At 42.0% G+C, this 16,256-nt stretch overlaps 1 protein-coding gene across 4 annotated transcripts in view; it reads right to left on the bottom strand.

Moving 5' to 3' along the window:
- Window positions 1-12,176, bottom strand: part of IGF1 (insulin like growth factor 1) — a 79,534-nt gene extending 67,358 nt beyond the window's left edge. The window contains exons 1-2 of one of the 4 annotated variants that reach the window (XM_077339756.1): window positions 12,018-12,176; window positions 3,768-3,927 (exon numbers count right to left, since the gene is read on the bottom strand). In XM_077339756.1, the coding sequence (XP_077195871.1) occupies window positions 3,768-3,921 (154 nt within the window). In that variant the 5' untranslated portion in view covers window positions 3,922-3,927; window positions 12,018-12,176. Of the gene's footprint in view, window positions 1-3,767; window positions 3,928-9,334; window positions 9,425-11,210; window positions 11,365-11,601; window positions 11,928-12,017 lie in introns of those variants that run through there. The other 3 variants (XM_077339753.1, XM_077339754.1, XM_077339755.1) reach the window with 3 other exon arrangements.
- Window positions 12,177-16,256: the final 4,080 nt, after the last annotated feature.

Genomic DNA, 16,256 nt, shown 5'->3' with positions numbered 1-16,256 from the left:
TGCATCTCCTTCACTGACCAACCCATCTGCCCTGCATGTTTCCTCCATCGGAGGGCCTACCTACCACCAAAGGACCTGGCGGAGGGAGTCCTCCTGCACCTTCCTCAACTGATGCCTAGGGCATGCCCCCAAGTTGTCAAATGCTGGGAATGCTACTGCACTTAACAATGTTCATCACTAGGGAGGAGATTCCTGCACTTTTCAGAAAAGTCTCTGTGCATTTATTGCCCAGCAACAGGCTAAAAAGAAATAGTCTTGATCTGAGAGTTGATTTTAAAGCCAGACATTTATGCACAGTGACACATAGCTAGAGCTTTAAAAAAATCTTTTTAACAGTGCAATTCTAAACAGAATAACCCTAAGTCTGTTCAAGTCAGTGGGCTTAGTAGGGTGTAACTCTGCTTAAGATTCCACTGTTAATGTGCATGCCCAGCAGCTCATGAGAACAGGGATAAAAACGGTGGGTGTGGGCAATATCCTTTCAGGTTAATGATTTCACAGAGACAGCATAGTGGGGGTACTGGAGTTACATACAGGCATAAAAGAGGTATAATGGGGAGGGGAGGGAATGTTTTCACTATTCCAAACCCTTTTCAAATCAATTTCTCACATCAAAAATAAGAAACAAAAAAGTAACACGGCAGCACTGTCCTATTTCTAGTTCCAGCTCGATACGTGGAGACAGCCTGTGGCTGAGAAGCTACATATGAAGCACCTGTCAAAAAAGAATTGTGTGCAAAATTTTTACTTCCTCAAGAGCTTATCTTGTATAAGAGCTTCCTGTTTCTGGGTGGGTCCTGGAGGTCTCCTGGAATTACATCTGATCTGAGATCAGCTCAGCTGGCGAAGGTTGCCCACTGTGGCCCCTCCCCTCCTTAAACCCCACCCCCTCAGGCTCCACCTCCATATTACCAGAAATTCCCCAGCCAGGGGGTGGCAACCCAGTTTCTCGCTGTATGATTAACATTGTATTTCAACATTATAATATGTAGCATATCTTCTACTAGTACAGTACTGGCTTCCTTATTTTTGACCACAAATGTAACTAATTTATCTGAAACACTTCTGTGCTGTCTTTCCACCCCAAGGCAACAAACATCAAAACATTCCAACGTTTAAAACAGCATTTTAAATAAGGTATACATAAAAGCTCTGACTTGGATAGCCCAGGCTAGCCTGATCTTGCCAGATCGGCAAAGGTAAGTAGGGTTGACCCTGGTTAGAATTTGGATGGGAGACCGCCAAGGAATATCAGGGTTCCTATGCAGGGGGTAGACAATGGCAAGCCACCCCTGAACACCTCTTGCCTTGAATATCTCTTGCCTTCAAAACCCTACGGTGTCACATAAATTGGCTGTGACTTGACAACAAAAAAAGTGTAAAATTTCAGACAATTTAGTAAAAAAAAAAAACCCCAACCAACCATTCGTACAACCACATATAACACAATCAGGGAGAAGGAGGCCTAACAACAGTATGCCAAACAAAACAACAAATACTTCACCTTTGCTGAAAGTCAATAAAAGAGGTATACAGTAGAATCTTCCTGGGAAGTAGCTTCAAAATTTTGGCTCCATGACCAGGAAGGTTCTTTCTCATCAAGCAGGATTTTTAGGTTGATATCTGCCCTTGAATTGAGTCCGGAAGCAAATAGGGAGCTAATGTGGAAGGAACAATAGTTGAATGATATAGTCCTTAAGACCCTTTCCCGTCAACATCTGACTCCCATGTCCTTCAGAGCATTCTTAACACTCTCCTGTATTTGTATGCATTGCAAGGAGAGGTTGGTCATGGTAAATGAGCAGTTCTTCAGGAATGTGTTCTACCTTCCTCGCTGCCTCACTGAAGATGAATTTCCAAGATTCCCCAGAAAACTGCTCTGTAATGCTTCAGTTTGGAATGTTCAAGTGTGACTCAGTAAAAAACAGATACATGTTGCATATAAATACAAATCTCTTTTTGTTACTGCAGACTTTCCCTGATTTCAAAAGAACTGAGATCTTGATCCACAGTGGCCATGTTGGTTCTTTTCTTCCATTTGCATGTGTAGGAAAATCCAAATACCAGCTTTATAGTCCCCCTGGACCTGTGGAATGACATCTCGTCTGTTGGAAATGATGGGAGAATTCCCAGTGGTTTTAACAAACCCAATATTAGCACCATGGTTAATTGCGGTCTACAAGAGAGATCTCAGGAGTTTCAAGGATATGAGCTTGCAGCTCATAAAAATACTCAGAGTTCTTTCTGTCTGGATAGGGAGCAGAAATTCTTGAAAGAAAGGAATGGGAAATTTACAGCTCATAAGTTTTAAGAGAGAAAGTATTCCTTTAAAAAAATCATGCAAATTTATGTTCTGTCCAAGTCTGTCTTTACCCACATTCTAAATTAGGGGTGGACAGCTTGTCAAAATATTAGAACAATATATTCCCCCCATAGCGGCATGTATGGTCCAGTTTATCCACAAAGAGAAAGCTGTTACTGGGGCCGAAGGATAGTCTGAAAAACTACAGGATAGCAGAAGGAACTCTAGGGTTTGGCATTTAGTTCATACTAGTTCCCTTGGAATGACTGACAGTTTTATAACATATTCTTTTGAATGTTATTTCTCTTTCTTCATTCAGCCTGTTGAACTTGTCTTCACATGGGCAAGACAAACCATACATCCCAGTTCTTAGTTGCAATCTGTGAAGATTCAGCTGAGTGCTTCCAATAAGAAAACTCCATTTGCAAGAGAGGTTCTTTATTGGAAAGCACAATGATGCTTGCTACATGAAAGCTTTGCTAAGACTAATATTTGCTGTTTATTGCCCTGCTTTAACCTCCAAGTCCCCTCCTTGCACTTCCACCAGTCTATTTAGGCATTTCAGGGATTCATGGATGCCCCCCTCCAGTTAACTGGAGAGACACAAGTGCCCTTCAAGGCTACAGCTAGAGAGATTCCCCCACCAATGAGCTAATCTATCACTGAGATAATCCACACTGATCAATTATATAGACAGAGAACAGAATAAAGCAATAAAAGAACAAATGGCAAAATCAGACATGGTTTTGACACAATGCATGCCTTGATTGTATAAAATCAAACAATGGAGGACAACCACTTTTTCTCAATGGAATAAAAGACTTGACAGAAGTAAACTAAGTTATGAATGAAATTCAGATTAAAATAAACTAGAAGATCTGCCTTAGAGTCCCAGAATTCCATGCAGAGGCCTCTCCTTCTTCCAAAGTTTCTTTAAGTCAGGTCAAGTGCAGGAATTGACAGATGCAGTAAACTCTTCACATAGCAATTGCTTTACAGTATAATTTCCTTCCTCCTACACTTCCTATTTTTGATGAATGCCCATTCACAGAACTACTCAGACCAGATGTTATAGCTAAGTGGGACAGTAATATGATGTAGCACCCAGTTCTTCTCACTTAAAGACATTGTAGTGCAGTTCTAAGGCATTAACAGATGCAGCATCTTGTGCCTCTCCATTAAGAAGATCCTTAGAAAGCGGCAAATACAGCAATAGGAAAAGAGGAGTAATCAAAAGGCATAACAATCTTGAAAGAAGACATGTTAAAGCTTGGAGGAAGGGGGATAAAATGCTGAACTCAGACCCAACTCTATGATTTATATAATCCTTGCGTTCATTTCAAAATTGAAGAACTGAGAAGAGGCACTATACGTTTGCAGTTTGGTTGTATTATCCCCTGAAATGTTGTCAGAAAAAAATATTCAGACTTTTGAAAACAGGAACAATGGTGGATGTTCTACTTACTGAAATAAAAACCTCTTTCTCCACACACAAACTGAAGAGCATCAACCAGCTCAGCTCCACAAAGCGTCTCATGGCCAGCAGCAGCAGAAGAGCAGGTTAACGTAAGCAAACAGAGGCCAAAGTAGAAGAGATGAACGTAGGACACAGTGTGCATCTTCACCTGCCAAAGAAGCAAAAGGACTGCATCAGCATTTCCCTGCAGAAGCTTAAAGCAAGGCCTTCTCTGGATGAGTGTCCATTTGGCACCTAAGACCCCATACTGTACCTGTTTCATCTTTCCTTTACTTCCTACTTTACTGTAGGCTTGATGGGCCATTTTCTCAGAGAGAGGGAAGCAAATAACATTGGTACCATATTTCCAATTAAAGCTAAATTTGTAGCCAACTTGTACTCCCACCCCCAGGAAACTCCAAGGAAAGCTATAAAAGAAGAGTATCAAGTAAGAATATTAACCTTTGTCATGGGGCTTCCATGTATCCTTGGCTGCCAATGAAGCAAATTCCATTTAGAACTTCATATTAAAACAAAACAAGGCAGCAATAATGCATCAAGATAGCATCCAATGATGGACTATATACATGGAATCCTATATGTTACCAGCCTTTAACTGTTAATATCTTCCTTCCTAATTTATAGACTTAAGAGCAGAAGTCATGAGAACTCAGACAGAATAGTACTCAGGTTCCTTTATTGAATTTGAAAAATAACACATGCTTTTCCTTCCACTATGCATCCAAGTTAAATAGCTTGATTTTTCTATGAATTTCATTTTAATAAGAACAGCTGAACCCATCATTGCTGGCTCCCTGATGAAAGAATCTGAATGACATAAATTTTCAAACATATTGTTTGATGCTTTCGCCCTTACATTTTAAGGTATGCACTTGAAACATCTTGAGCATATGCCTAAAAATCTAACATGGGAAGAGGCCCAGTCTGGAGGTGATACGTATGATATGAGAAACTGAAAGGAAATTAGTCTGCGGTGGGGGGGGGGGGGGCTTTGACATCCAGATTTCATTGTTGATTCAGAATGGCCATAATAATTAATAGCATCATGACCAGGAAGCTACTGTATAGATGTGCTATTTGGATTTGAGTCTTTTAGGGTTGTTAAGAGTTTGGTGGTGGAATGTGCCATCAAGTTGCACTCAACGTATGGAGACCAGGAAGGATTTCAAGATGAGATGTTCTGAGAGAGTTTGCCATTGCCTGCCTCTGTGTAGCAACCCAGGACTTCCTTGGCGGTCTCCAAGGAAGCTAGTTTTAGCTTCTGAGATCTGATAAGATCGGACTAGCCTAGCCCATCTAGATCATGGCTGTTAATAGTTTACTGTTTGGGAAATACTGCTGACTGTTGCATTCATGCATGAAAAAGTAGAAACAGAAAAAAAGGAATCCAAGCAGCCAATCAGAGTTATTAGCAGAACAGTAACAAATCTTAGACAGAGCCTCTTGTGGCGCAGAGTGGTAAGGTAGCAGACATGCAGTCTGAAGCTCCGCTCATGAGGCTGGGAGTTCAATCCCAGCAAGCGGCTCAAGGTTAAGGTGACCAGATTGTCCCACTTTTGTGGGACATCTGGGGGTACCTGGCAAACTGTACTTATGTTGAAATTTAAAAATTTATATCACAATACTATTTTTGCTTTCAATGCTTTCTATGAAACTTTTTGTTGCTCCATATGGACCACATTTTTCAATCAAGAACCCCCCCCCCCCAGTCAATGTTGTCCCGCTTTACCAATATTAAAATCTGGTCACCTTACTCAAGGTTGACTCAGCCTTCCATCCTTCTGAGGTCGGTAAAATGAGTACCCAGCTTGCTGGGGGGTAAACGGTAATGACTGGGGAAGGCACTGGCAAACCACCCCGTATTGAGTCTGCCATGAAAACGCTAGAGGGCGTCACCCCAAGGGTCAGACATGACCCAGTGCTTGCACAGGGGATACCTTTAACTTTACCTTTAACAAATCTTATGTCTCATCTATTGATAATTGCCAACCTCTTCTATCATCATTACCACCACCACCATCAATATTTCTAATTTTCAATGCAGCTACATCTTAAACCTAGAACCAGAAACTGGGTTCATGGACAAAGAAAACAAATCATTCTACAAAACTGAGAGACACCTCAGGTTTGAAGAAAAAAAAAAGAGAGAGTGGTTTGAAAAACCCAAAATACTAAAAGGAGTGCCTGCAGCTTTAAGAAACAGGTGTCTTCAGTGGCCATTGCTAGGCAACAATAACCATATCCATGTCTTGGTTTCTGTCAGGAAAAGGCAGAAGGATGGGGAGGGGCCCTTTCCAGGGCTGTTTGAGGAAGGCCTCATTCATGACATGGCCAGCCGCAGCATGCAACTTGTGTGACTCACCCAGGCCCGAGTACTGCTACTGTTCAATAGCAGTGACCCAATGAAAGCTAGCGTCGTGATTAGAGTTTCAGGATAGGATCTGGGATTGCTACTGTGGAAGACCCTCACATACATTCAGCCTAACATATCACACAGGGTTGTTATGAGGATAAAACTGAAGACAGGAAATGATGGAAACTGTTTTTGGTTCCCATTGTATAGGCAAGCAAAATATAAATGAAGCCAATAAATAATAAATATAGCTGGAGATGACCTGTCCTGGATGGCCCCATGCTAGCCTGATCTTGTTAAATCTCAGAAACTAAGGAAGGTCATCCTTGAATGGGAGACCACCAAGGTTGTTGCACAGAGGCAGGCAATGGCAAGTCACCTCTGATTGTCTCTTGCCTTGAGAACTCTGTGGGGGTTCCATAAATTGGCTGCAACTTCAGGGCACTTTACTTACTCACATAGCTGACAATGGAGGAGGATGGTGGGTGGAAGGGAAGCAGTGATGAAAGCAGGGAATGTTGAGTTTAAGTGAGCTGCCAGGAGAAGAAAAAGAAGAAACATTGAGGGGATACAGGGGAAAGTGCAAGTCCTTGTGTATACCCCACTGCTCAGCTTGTACACGGTTCCCAGAGAGAGAGAAGGTTGAAGGCAGGGGCAGCTAAAGGTAGGTTGATTCATGGGTGGGAAGAAAAGAAGGGAGTGGAAAAAAGAGAAATGCTAAGGGGGCTGCCAAGGAAGGGAAAGAGGAAATAATGGGGATGCCCCCTAGAAGTCCCCCTATTAAGGAGAAGAATAGCCAGGTAAAGATGTAATCTGTTCAGATCACATGTAGAGTTCTTTTTACAGAATGCAGAAATTGGATATGTTGACATGTAAAGATGCAGCTTAGCAAATCAACCCAATTAGTTGCCATTATCATGGCAAGAGATAGAGAGAAGCTGCATTCAGAAGAGGGCTGATCCTGCATTGAGTAGGGGGTTGGACTAGATGGCCTGTAAGGCCCCTTCCAACTCTATGATTCTATAAGAGGACTGAAATATGGATCCTAGGAAGTACTAACAATTACACATCTACAGTGCATATTTCCATCTTTACTAAATAACTGCATCTTGCCCCTGGCATCTGGCTTGCAGGGCGAAGTTCAGAGGTTCTGATTTCCAGGTAGGCTTAAGCCCAGATCCTCTTGTTTCATTATAAATGCTTTTTACCATGTGCCAGGCTGCACCAGGGACCCCAACACACATTCCACGAAGGCAGCTGCTGGGTCTCAAGAGACTGTGACACAAGAGTTCATGAAGTAAAATGTAGCTGTATTCTGTGTGCAAATTAGTTTCAAGGCATAGTAGATAAACTTCTTCAAAAGCTTTCTCTCTTTTTTGGTCACCAAAGGACAGGTCAATGAGGTTGCCATTGCAGAATACAAGTCAGTCTTCCTTTATAGTGTCACAGCAAGAAAAAACTCTGCCTGGTTTTTCCTATCACTAAGACACAAGAAGCTGAACTTTGTCAAAATTCTTTCTTTTGCCCAACTATTGAAAAACAGAAGCCCTACCCTGCATATATCGATCCTGGAAGCCCCTAGGTAAGCCCATGCATTTTGGCTGTTGTCTCTGTTACAGGGTCTAAATCAGGGGTAGTCAAACTGCGGCCCTCCAGATGTCCATGGACTACAATTCCCAGAAGCCCCTGCCAGCATTTGCTGGCAGGGGCTTCTGGGAATTGTAGTCCATGGACATCTGGAGAGCCGCAGTTTGACTACCCCTGGTCTAAATGAACAGGTACCATGGTCCAGGTGCTAAGGGCAAGGCCAAGTGGACTGGATCCAGTTACCAAAGCAGCTTTCCACCACTGTGTAAATGCTGTTTAAATAAGGATTAGCAGCTGTTTTTTGTTAATGAGGCAGCATAAAGAATCTGTGGCCTATTGCTCTTTCCTGGGCATCAGTGGCAATTTAATCACATTTTTCGCAGTTTATTTCAAGAACCAGATGGAAATAAATCTGTTTATTACAAACACAAACACCATCCACCTGTGTGAAATGCAAAAAGTCCCTCGCGTTTCTGCGGAGTCAACAGCAGTTGGGAGTCCTACGACCCTTGTTCGGTTGAATTATTTCCTCTGGAATATATCAAAAGCCAGTGGCCAACATTCCACTCTTTCACACGCTAGTGTGACCAACCGTTAAAAGAGAGTGGTGTCATGGGGGGTCACTGGTTTTGGAAAGCAGGATTAGCCTCCAACCCAATGAATTTGAGTGCAGCTGTTCACGTTTTCATATATATGCGTGAACGACTACTATTTACCCCATGGGAAATGTAAATTCTGTTGCTAATGCCTATGGCATTAGTTGGTCCCATGTTCACTGGTGGCTCCTGTATTTAAAGCAAAGAGATAGCCATTGTGCCTCCAGGGTTCCTCAGTAGAGACGAGCCCTTCCATAGAATAACTCCACACATTAGGGGTCAAGGCTATTTACCAGACTGCAATAGAACTAAGGAAAACGGCATAGAAGCAAGAACCAGTGCCATGATTTACCAGTGTCCTAATGAAAACATCCAAAACATTCATTCATAAAAAGCGTATTTGGTCAACCAACTTTGCCATTCTGAAAATCAACAAACAAGCTTATATCTCTGAACATGACTTCGGTAGCAAACAGAAGAACCATCTATAAATGACCCAGCATTGCTTCAACATCATCACCTATCTGCTATCTAGTTACTCCTACTGTCTAAGCGGGCAGTTCAAATGCCCTTTCATAGCATAGTCTCTATGGAATGGAATGGCATATATATATATATATATATAAGAACACTTTATATTTAACAGTGTGCTCCTCAATTACAACTGGTCTTTGAGAAACTGAAGCTGAGTAATATCATAAGCAAAATATTTGCTCAAAATTTTAGAATGAGGTAGGGTCTCGATGCTTTTCCTCCTCTTTTGATGCAAACCAGGAGAGATTCATCATTGCTCCCCATGGTTATAAAATGACCAAGATGTTGTAAAAGTTGTTTGGGGTGAGATTATAAGGACTTCACATGATAGTAGGCCAAATGGACCTTTCGCCTGGTCTGTAGAACACATAATAGTCCCCTAAAGATTATTCATGAAACTGACACAAATTGAACACTATTTTGTACCTTCACAGTTCTTTCCTATATAGGTGGGAGGTTGGGATTCATTAAAAATAAATACTTACGACAATCTAACCATTGGATGCTGGTCTTTTCAACAGTTCAAGGTGTGTCCAAATTGAATGGGAAACAGAGGCCTTTAAAAGCATACCCTGGGACGTGGGTGGAGTTTATTGAAGCATCTGATTACATTTGGACTCTGAGTCCAACTCTGAGCAGTCCAAGACTTACTAAACATTCCTGTAATGAATGACCAACTGTATTTCACAGCTGGAATTTCCATGGATCTTTCCTTCAGCAGAAGATCTCATGTCTACTGTATACAGCCTGCAGCCATCCAAAACAGTGGCACTTACAGAAGCCAACACATGGGTCATTGCAATGCTTTTACACCTTCCTTACCCTCCCCCAACTCCTCCCATGAAACAAGCTTTAAATCCAGCTGCTCAAGGAAACTTTCATACAAACTTGGGGTGAATGCGGACTAGTGACCACTTAAACAGGGACCCTTTTAGTTTACTAGAAATGCCTTGTAATGACGAATGCATTGTAATGATACAGCTCTGGCAACGGAAAACTATAGACTAAAATAAAAGGACACACATTTTGCACTTCCTCAATTGCCTGGCTTCCTTGGAAGTTCAAGAACAAGTTATCAATTCATGCCACATACTTGTGTAAATTGCTGGGCAGTCAATTATAGCAATGCTCGTATTAAACATGTATGCAAGTAACAATGGATATGATCAACGTAATGCAAAGAAGGATTGGAAGGGTTCATCTCTGGCACTTTCTGCATGGAGAGTCTGATTGTTCTAATTGAGAGTTCTAATTGACTGAAGCCATAGCAAAGTGGATTGTTTTTGATCTGTGGAAAACTGGAGTTCAGCAGAATCCATGCAGAGGTCAGAATCCAAAAGCATGACTTTGTGGAAAAGCCCCATGTCACTTGATATCTTTTACTCAAGGTGCCTTTGCCCTCACTTAGTACAACAGGGCTAAATCTGCAACCTTAGACTGGAGAATAATACCCACTGAAATGAATAGAACTTGTTCCTGAGAACATGGACAGCAGAGCCCTAAAAACCAGCCAGAAGAAGCTGTCTTTAACTATAAATTGGGGTAGCTGGAGAGTATCAGAGCTACTTAATCCAAGTTGTGAATATTTATTATATGGGAAGGGGCTACATTAGAAGTACTGGTTTATTTTTGTTCTCCTCTCTTAAATAAACTCTACATTTGAATGGCCATAGTTTGGGGGTTCTGACCTTCCAGTGGCTACTGGCTTAGCAGAATGTGGATGACATCCTGTTTTCTTCTACTCTCAGTTTTGTTGCAACCCCCTCCCTGTATTGAAATAAAATTGATTCATCTAGTTTAAGAAAGGCAGTTTTAAAAACTAAATTGGCACCTCCAGCAGTGGAGTCTGTGTCAGCTGCATAAAACTCTGCCTACAAATGGGGGCGGTGGGGGGGACTTAATTCTTGAAGGATATAATTTTGCTGAGAATGGAAACTTGAGCGAAGGCCAGCTGAGAGAAACAGAGGTCATTGCATGACTGGAGCCAAATTTACCTAAAAAGAGTTTATGTTCTTAAGTAGCAAGGAGTAGTAACAAAGCATACAAAGTAACAAAGTTTGCTTGACAAGCCCCCCCCCCCCTTTGCAAAGGACGTAAGAAAAACAAAACAGGACAAAGAAATCTTTTCACTTTCTATCCTGCACAATTCCCTAAAACTTACATGAATATGCATGGCCAGCAAAGCTGTACATGGTTTCTATTTTAGAGAAGGAAAAACAAACTTCACTTTAACAGGAAAGCAAAAATTAAAAAAAAGTAATGCCAAATAGCTCCAGCACACATCTGCAGCAAAAGCTTTATGTTGTAGTCTTCAGTGAGAATTCTATGCATATAATATTCTTCGAGAACAGAACCAGCTACCTGATATCGGATGGCTATCATGTCATCATCTGCACCTGCAGAGAAATCCAAAACTTCTCACTCCCTGCTCAGCAGCCTTAGCTACAGAAAGTGATGTAAGTGGAAATTTTAGCCATGACAGCCAGCAATTTGCAAAGTTTTCCCCAACGCAAGTAAATTCTTAAATACCTGCAATAGATTTACCTTTACAGTCACATAGAGGTACTAAGACCAATCACAGACAGTCATTCCTCAGCTCTGCTTAAAGTTGTCTGCTCAGCAGTTTAGAAATAAGGCATAGTTTTTTTTAAAAGTCCCTGAAAAGTGCAGAGCCGTCTTCTAGCCAGAAACAGATCACACACAATAAAATGTTTTTTTTAAAAAAAGAAATCAAATAGGAAGAAAGATTTACCTTCAAGAAATCACAAAAGCAGCACTTAAATAATTGTGTTGAAAGACTGTTGATTTTTTCCATTGCTTCTTAAGTGCAAACTCTGGAAATGAATTGGTTAGCAGTAATAATGAGGAGGAAAAAAAAAAAAGAAATCCAGAGAGAGGTGAGATGTTGAGAGCAATGTCACATTTCAATATTGAGGACTTTATTCCATTGCGCAGGCTCTATCTGCTCTGATTTTAGCAGTGACAGTGAGATTTAGCAAACAGAAGAGGGATTTAGAGAAAATCCTCACATTTATCTACATTACATAGACACTGTAGACAGGAAACAGCTGGGAGAACATTTGCCTTTTCTCTTTCTCTCTCTCTCCCTCTTCTGGCAAAGTTACCGAGTAAGGACTTTTTTGGGCATGGTGACAAATAACATCATACCTTTGCATTTTGAAACTGGAGCACTGAAGCATGTTTTTTCCCCCTTCCTCCTTAAAAAGAATGTGCATTTGCAATGGTGAGGGAAAAAAAAAGGGTTTGGAAGATGAAGAGGCATAAATTGCAATGAGAAACGAACACACAATGGTCAGATTTCAGCTAGTGGCATTCCACCCACGGCTTCTATGCCCTTGCATCATTTGAACCTGAGAAAGACAGCAAGGCACCCAAACCAGCTCCTGGGGATTTTAACCCTGAAATCACCTTTTGTAGTACAATCCACACATCCAAAATGCTGCACTTCCTGACTTCACTTTACGAAACCATATGTGTGTGTGTGTGTGTGGGGGGGGGGATAGAAGTCTTCTCTCTCACCTAGGATGGTATTGATTTCCTCAAAACCTCCAGTCCAGGGGTAGTCAAACTGCGGCCCTCCAGATGTCCATGGACTACAATTCCCAGGAGCCCCTGCCAGCGAATGCTGGCAGGGGGCTCCTGGGAATTGTAGTCCATGGACATCTGGAGGGCCGCAGTTTGACTACCCCTGCTCCAGTCATTTGTCTGTGGTGGGGGTGCCATGCCTTTGATTCCAGAGCTATGACAACACTGTGCATGCTGTTTTTACAAAGAATAAACCGTGGAGCATTGCAAGCCTAGTGGATGGATTATTAATGTTGCAATGATATCAAATGCCACCTGACAGAAGATACGTGCCTTTTATCTCTTTATCAACTCCCCCTCCCCATGTATATATAACAAATAACACCAGCTGGCTTGCAATATGTTCTCATAAGTTATGATGTCATTCAAATCCATCAGCCCTGTTAGTGGCTTGCAACACACTCCGAAACAGCTGTTTTTACATTTATAATGTATACTTTGCCTTTCAGGTTTTTACTCACTGAGAATACCGAAAGGAGATGTCAGAGACAGAGTTTGTACAAGCTATCCTTTGGTTTTGGGACTCAGTGGATGAAATTAATCCCTGGGGAAATGCCCACGTGCTGGAGACAGAGTGTGGTTTCTTTCAAAGATTAATACCATTTCTCTCATTCTCTCTCTTACCTTTTTTGCTAGTCTTAAACATTTGTATGCTGTGTAGAAAGGGACTACTGTTTCCATATTGCAAAAGCAGACCTGAGGTGGACAAAGTTTGCCCAAAACTGTCTTATAAAGCGAAGGACAATATAGGTTCCAAAGATGCTTATGTTTATTTATTCTATTTATTCTATTTATATACTGCCCTCCCCTTGTGGCTTAGGGCAGTTTACAAGGAACGTGAAACTATAAAACGGAAACAATATTAGGTTTGCTAGCTACTACAATTAATATCAGTTTCATTATTACACCCATTAATTTCATTCTCTTGTTTGGTCATTTTTGATTGTTTCCATTGTATTTCTCCTCCCCCCATTTACTGCTGGGGTTGACCCAAACAGACCCAGGCAAAAATACCACTCTCCTTACTACATGAATAAATCTTTGTTGGTCTCAAAGGTGCCACTGGACTCTGATTCTGTTTTGTTGTGCTCCCCACTAGTTTAGCAGTGTAAAGGTAAATGCAAAGGTATCCCCTGTGCAAGCACCGAGTCATGTCTGACCCTTGGGGTGACGCCCTCTAGCGTTTTCATGGCAGACTCAATACAGGGTGGTTTGCCAGTGCGTTCCCTAGTCATTACCGTTTACCCCTGCTGGGTACTCATTTTACCGACCTCGGAAGGATGGAAGGCTGAGTCAACCTTGAGCCGGCTGCTGGGATCGAACTCCCAGCCTCATGGACAGAGCTTTCAGACTGCATGACTGCTGCCTTACCACTCTGCACCACAAGAGGCTCTATTAGCAGTGTAGGAAAGGCAAAAAAAAAAAAAAAACCCAACAGGAGTGCCTAATCAACCGCTGGCCACCAGTGGTGGTTGTGGGATAGGGTTGCCAGATCGTAGTTAGAAAGCTCCTGGAGATTTGAGGATGGAGCCTTGGAAGGGCAGGAACCTCCATATTCTGGAGATGAGCTGTAAACCCAGCAGATCCCAGGTCCCACCTGGAGGTTGGTATCCCGACAAAAGAAATCCTCACTTTCCCAGAAGCTGTTTCCTGGGTTCTTTCTCCCAGCTCAGCCCAGAAATGGCATCCAAGGGGCAAAAATGGGGAGGGGAGCTGAACCAACCTAGCAGCAAGATTAAATCTAGCCTTGGCCTCAACCCTCAGGAACTTACTAGAACGGTCTCATTCTCATCCTGAGGAGAGTGAGAGTCTCAAGGTTGGAGGGTGTTGGTCTGAGGAGGAGGGATGTGATCCTTTAGAAGGGGTCACTTTCTTGGGTGACCAATATCCTCTCATACTGAGGATACCCTTAAAGTGACCAGATTTTAATATTGGTAAAGGGGGACACCATTGACCGGGGGGTTCTTGATTAAAATTTGGTCTACATGGAGCAACAAAAATTTTCATAGAACCCATAGAATGCAAAAATAGTATTGTAATATATATTTTTAAATTTCAACATAGGTTCAATTTGCCAGGTGTCCCCAGACGTCCCTCCAAAAGTGGGACAATCTGGTCACCTTAGGGCTGTGAAAAGTTGGGTTTCTGGTAGTGGGTGATTTGAGGGTGAAGTCTGTGACAGGCCTTTGGACCACATGGTGACTTGCATGCCTGGTGCAAAAGTTGCAGACATCATAGACTTTCTAGATAGGTTCATAGTGCTGGGGAGGAATCAGCAGTGGTGGTGCATGTTGGCCCCAATGACATTGTAGTCATGTGGCCCTGGAAGGAAGAAAATAGGCCAATAAGCAGAAAGCTAAAGGCTAGGAACTCAAAGGTAGCATTCGCAGAAGCACTGCTGGTTCCGTGTACTGGGTAAGCTAGACAGGTACTTAATAATAATACCGCCGCCATCAGGTAGGGTGGGTTGGGTGGGTTGGGGATTGTTTTAGGTGTTTTATGTACTAGGGGTTTTATGGGGGTTTTACATGTTGTTACCCACCGCGAGCCTCAGGGGAGTGGTGGGCTAGAAATCTAATAATAATAATTGGGAGTCTTCATTAATGGGCGGGGTTTAAAAAAATGAACGAAGAATTCATGATCCTGTCATAATCTTTCAACAAATTCTGGTGTCTATGTATTTGATGGTCTTTATCATGAGAAACACAACTGTTTGTCTTGAATTTACAGTAAACCCCTTTCTTGAATAATTAATAACTTCCCTTAATCCCACTTCCCTCTCAGCAACCTTTTATGCAGCTAAAGGGGACTATTATAGGATAGTTAGGTAAAAATGCTCTTGAAAAGCCCAATTGGGTTGCCAACCGGCTGGAGAAAAATGCCCTGCCCCTTTAAATGGAGGATCAATTACTGGTAATGGGTAGCTGAGGCTTTTCATGAACTGTAGGCCACTGACATCACCTGCTAAAAGTATTGGCTTAAAGCTGTATTGAAAACACAAGGTCTTTTTTCCTCCTTCTGCAGGCAGTTGGCAAAACTGTTGTAACAGGGGGAATCTTGGGTGGGTGGAAGTGAGCAGACAAGAGCAGGGGACATTCGTAGCTCTGCCACTTTGAAGATGGCCGCTAATTTTTTAAAGAACCTCCCCCCCCCCCCAAAAAAAAAAGATCCATATTCACAGTAATTCAGTGTGCTAGCACCTTTCTGGTTAGTGTGGCTGGCAATAGCCTGCCAGTGGTTTAAAGCAAAGCTCTTTCTCATCAGCTGGCAGAGTCATGGATTGTAAAATGTTTTAATTTGAAACATGTTTTAATGCCTTGGTGTTATTTAAAACTCTGTTTTCCTGTTGATGTTACTTGCCCTGAGCCTCATGGGAAGGGCAGGCTACAAGAAATATGATTATTATTATCATTATCATTTGCTCCTGGCACTGGTGATTCTAAGTGGCACTTTGGGTGTGTGAAGGGGAGATATAAGATTAGGTGGACCTTTGGAATCAAGATACAAGACTAGGTAGGCCCTTGGTGTGACCTGACATGGCTTTTATTAGGTTCTTATGGAATTTTCTATGTACATGTCTATTATCATCTCCTATCAGCGATGCAATCTTAAACAGAACTACACCTTTCTAAACCCATTTACTTAATGGACTAAGAAGGATGCAATGGTGTTTAGGTTGGCTGACCTATCAAAGCGCATATTACAAATGTACTTATTTCCTTATAACCTGCCTTTCCTTACATTGGAGACCCAAAGAGGTTTACCTCATTTTCCTCTTCTCCATTTTATCCTCACAACAAC

The sequence above is a fragment of the Paroedura picta genome, chromosome 5 (assembly GCF_049243985.1).
Source record: "Paroedura picta isolate Pp20150507F chromosome 5, Ppicta_v3.0, whole genome shotgun sequence".
Taxonomy (NCBI): domain Eukaryota; kingdom Metazoa; phylum Chordata; class Lepidosauria; order Squamata; family Gekkonidae; genus Paroedura; species Paroedura picta.
Note: the sequence above shows the minus strand (reverse complement) of the source record. Positions and strands in the feature narration are given on the sequence as shown.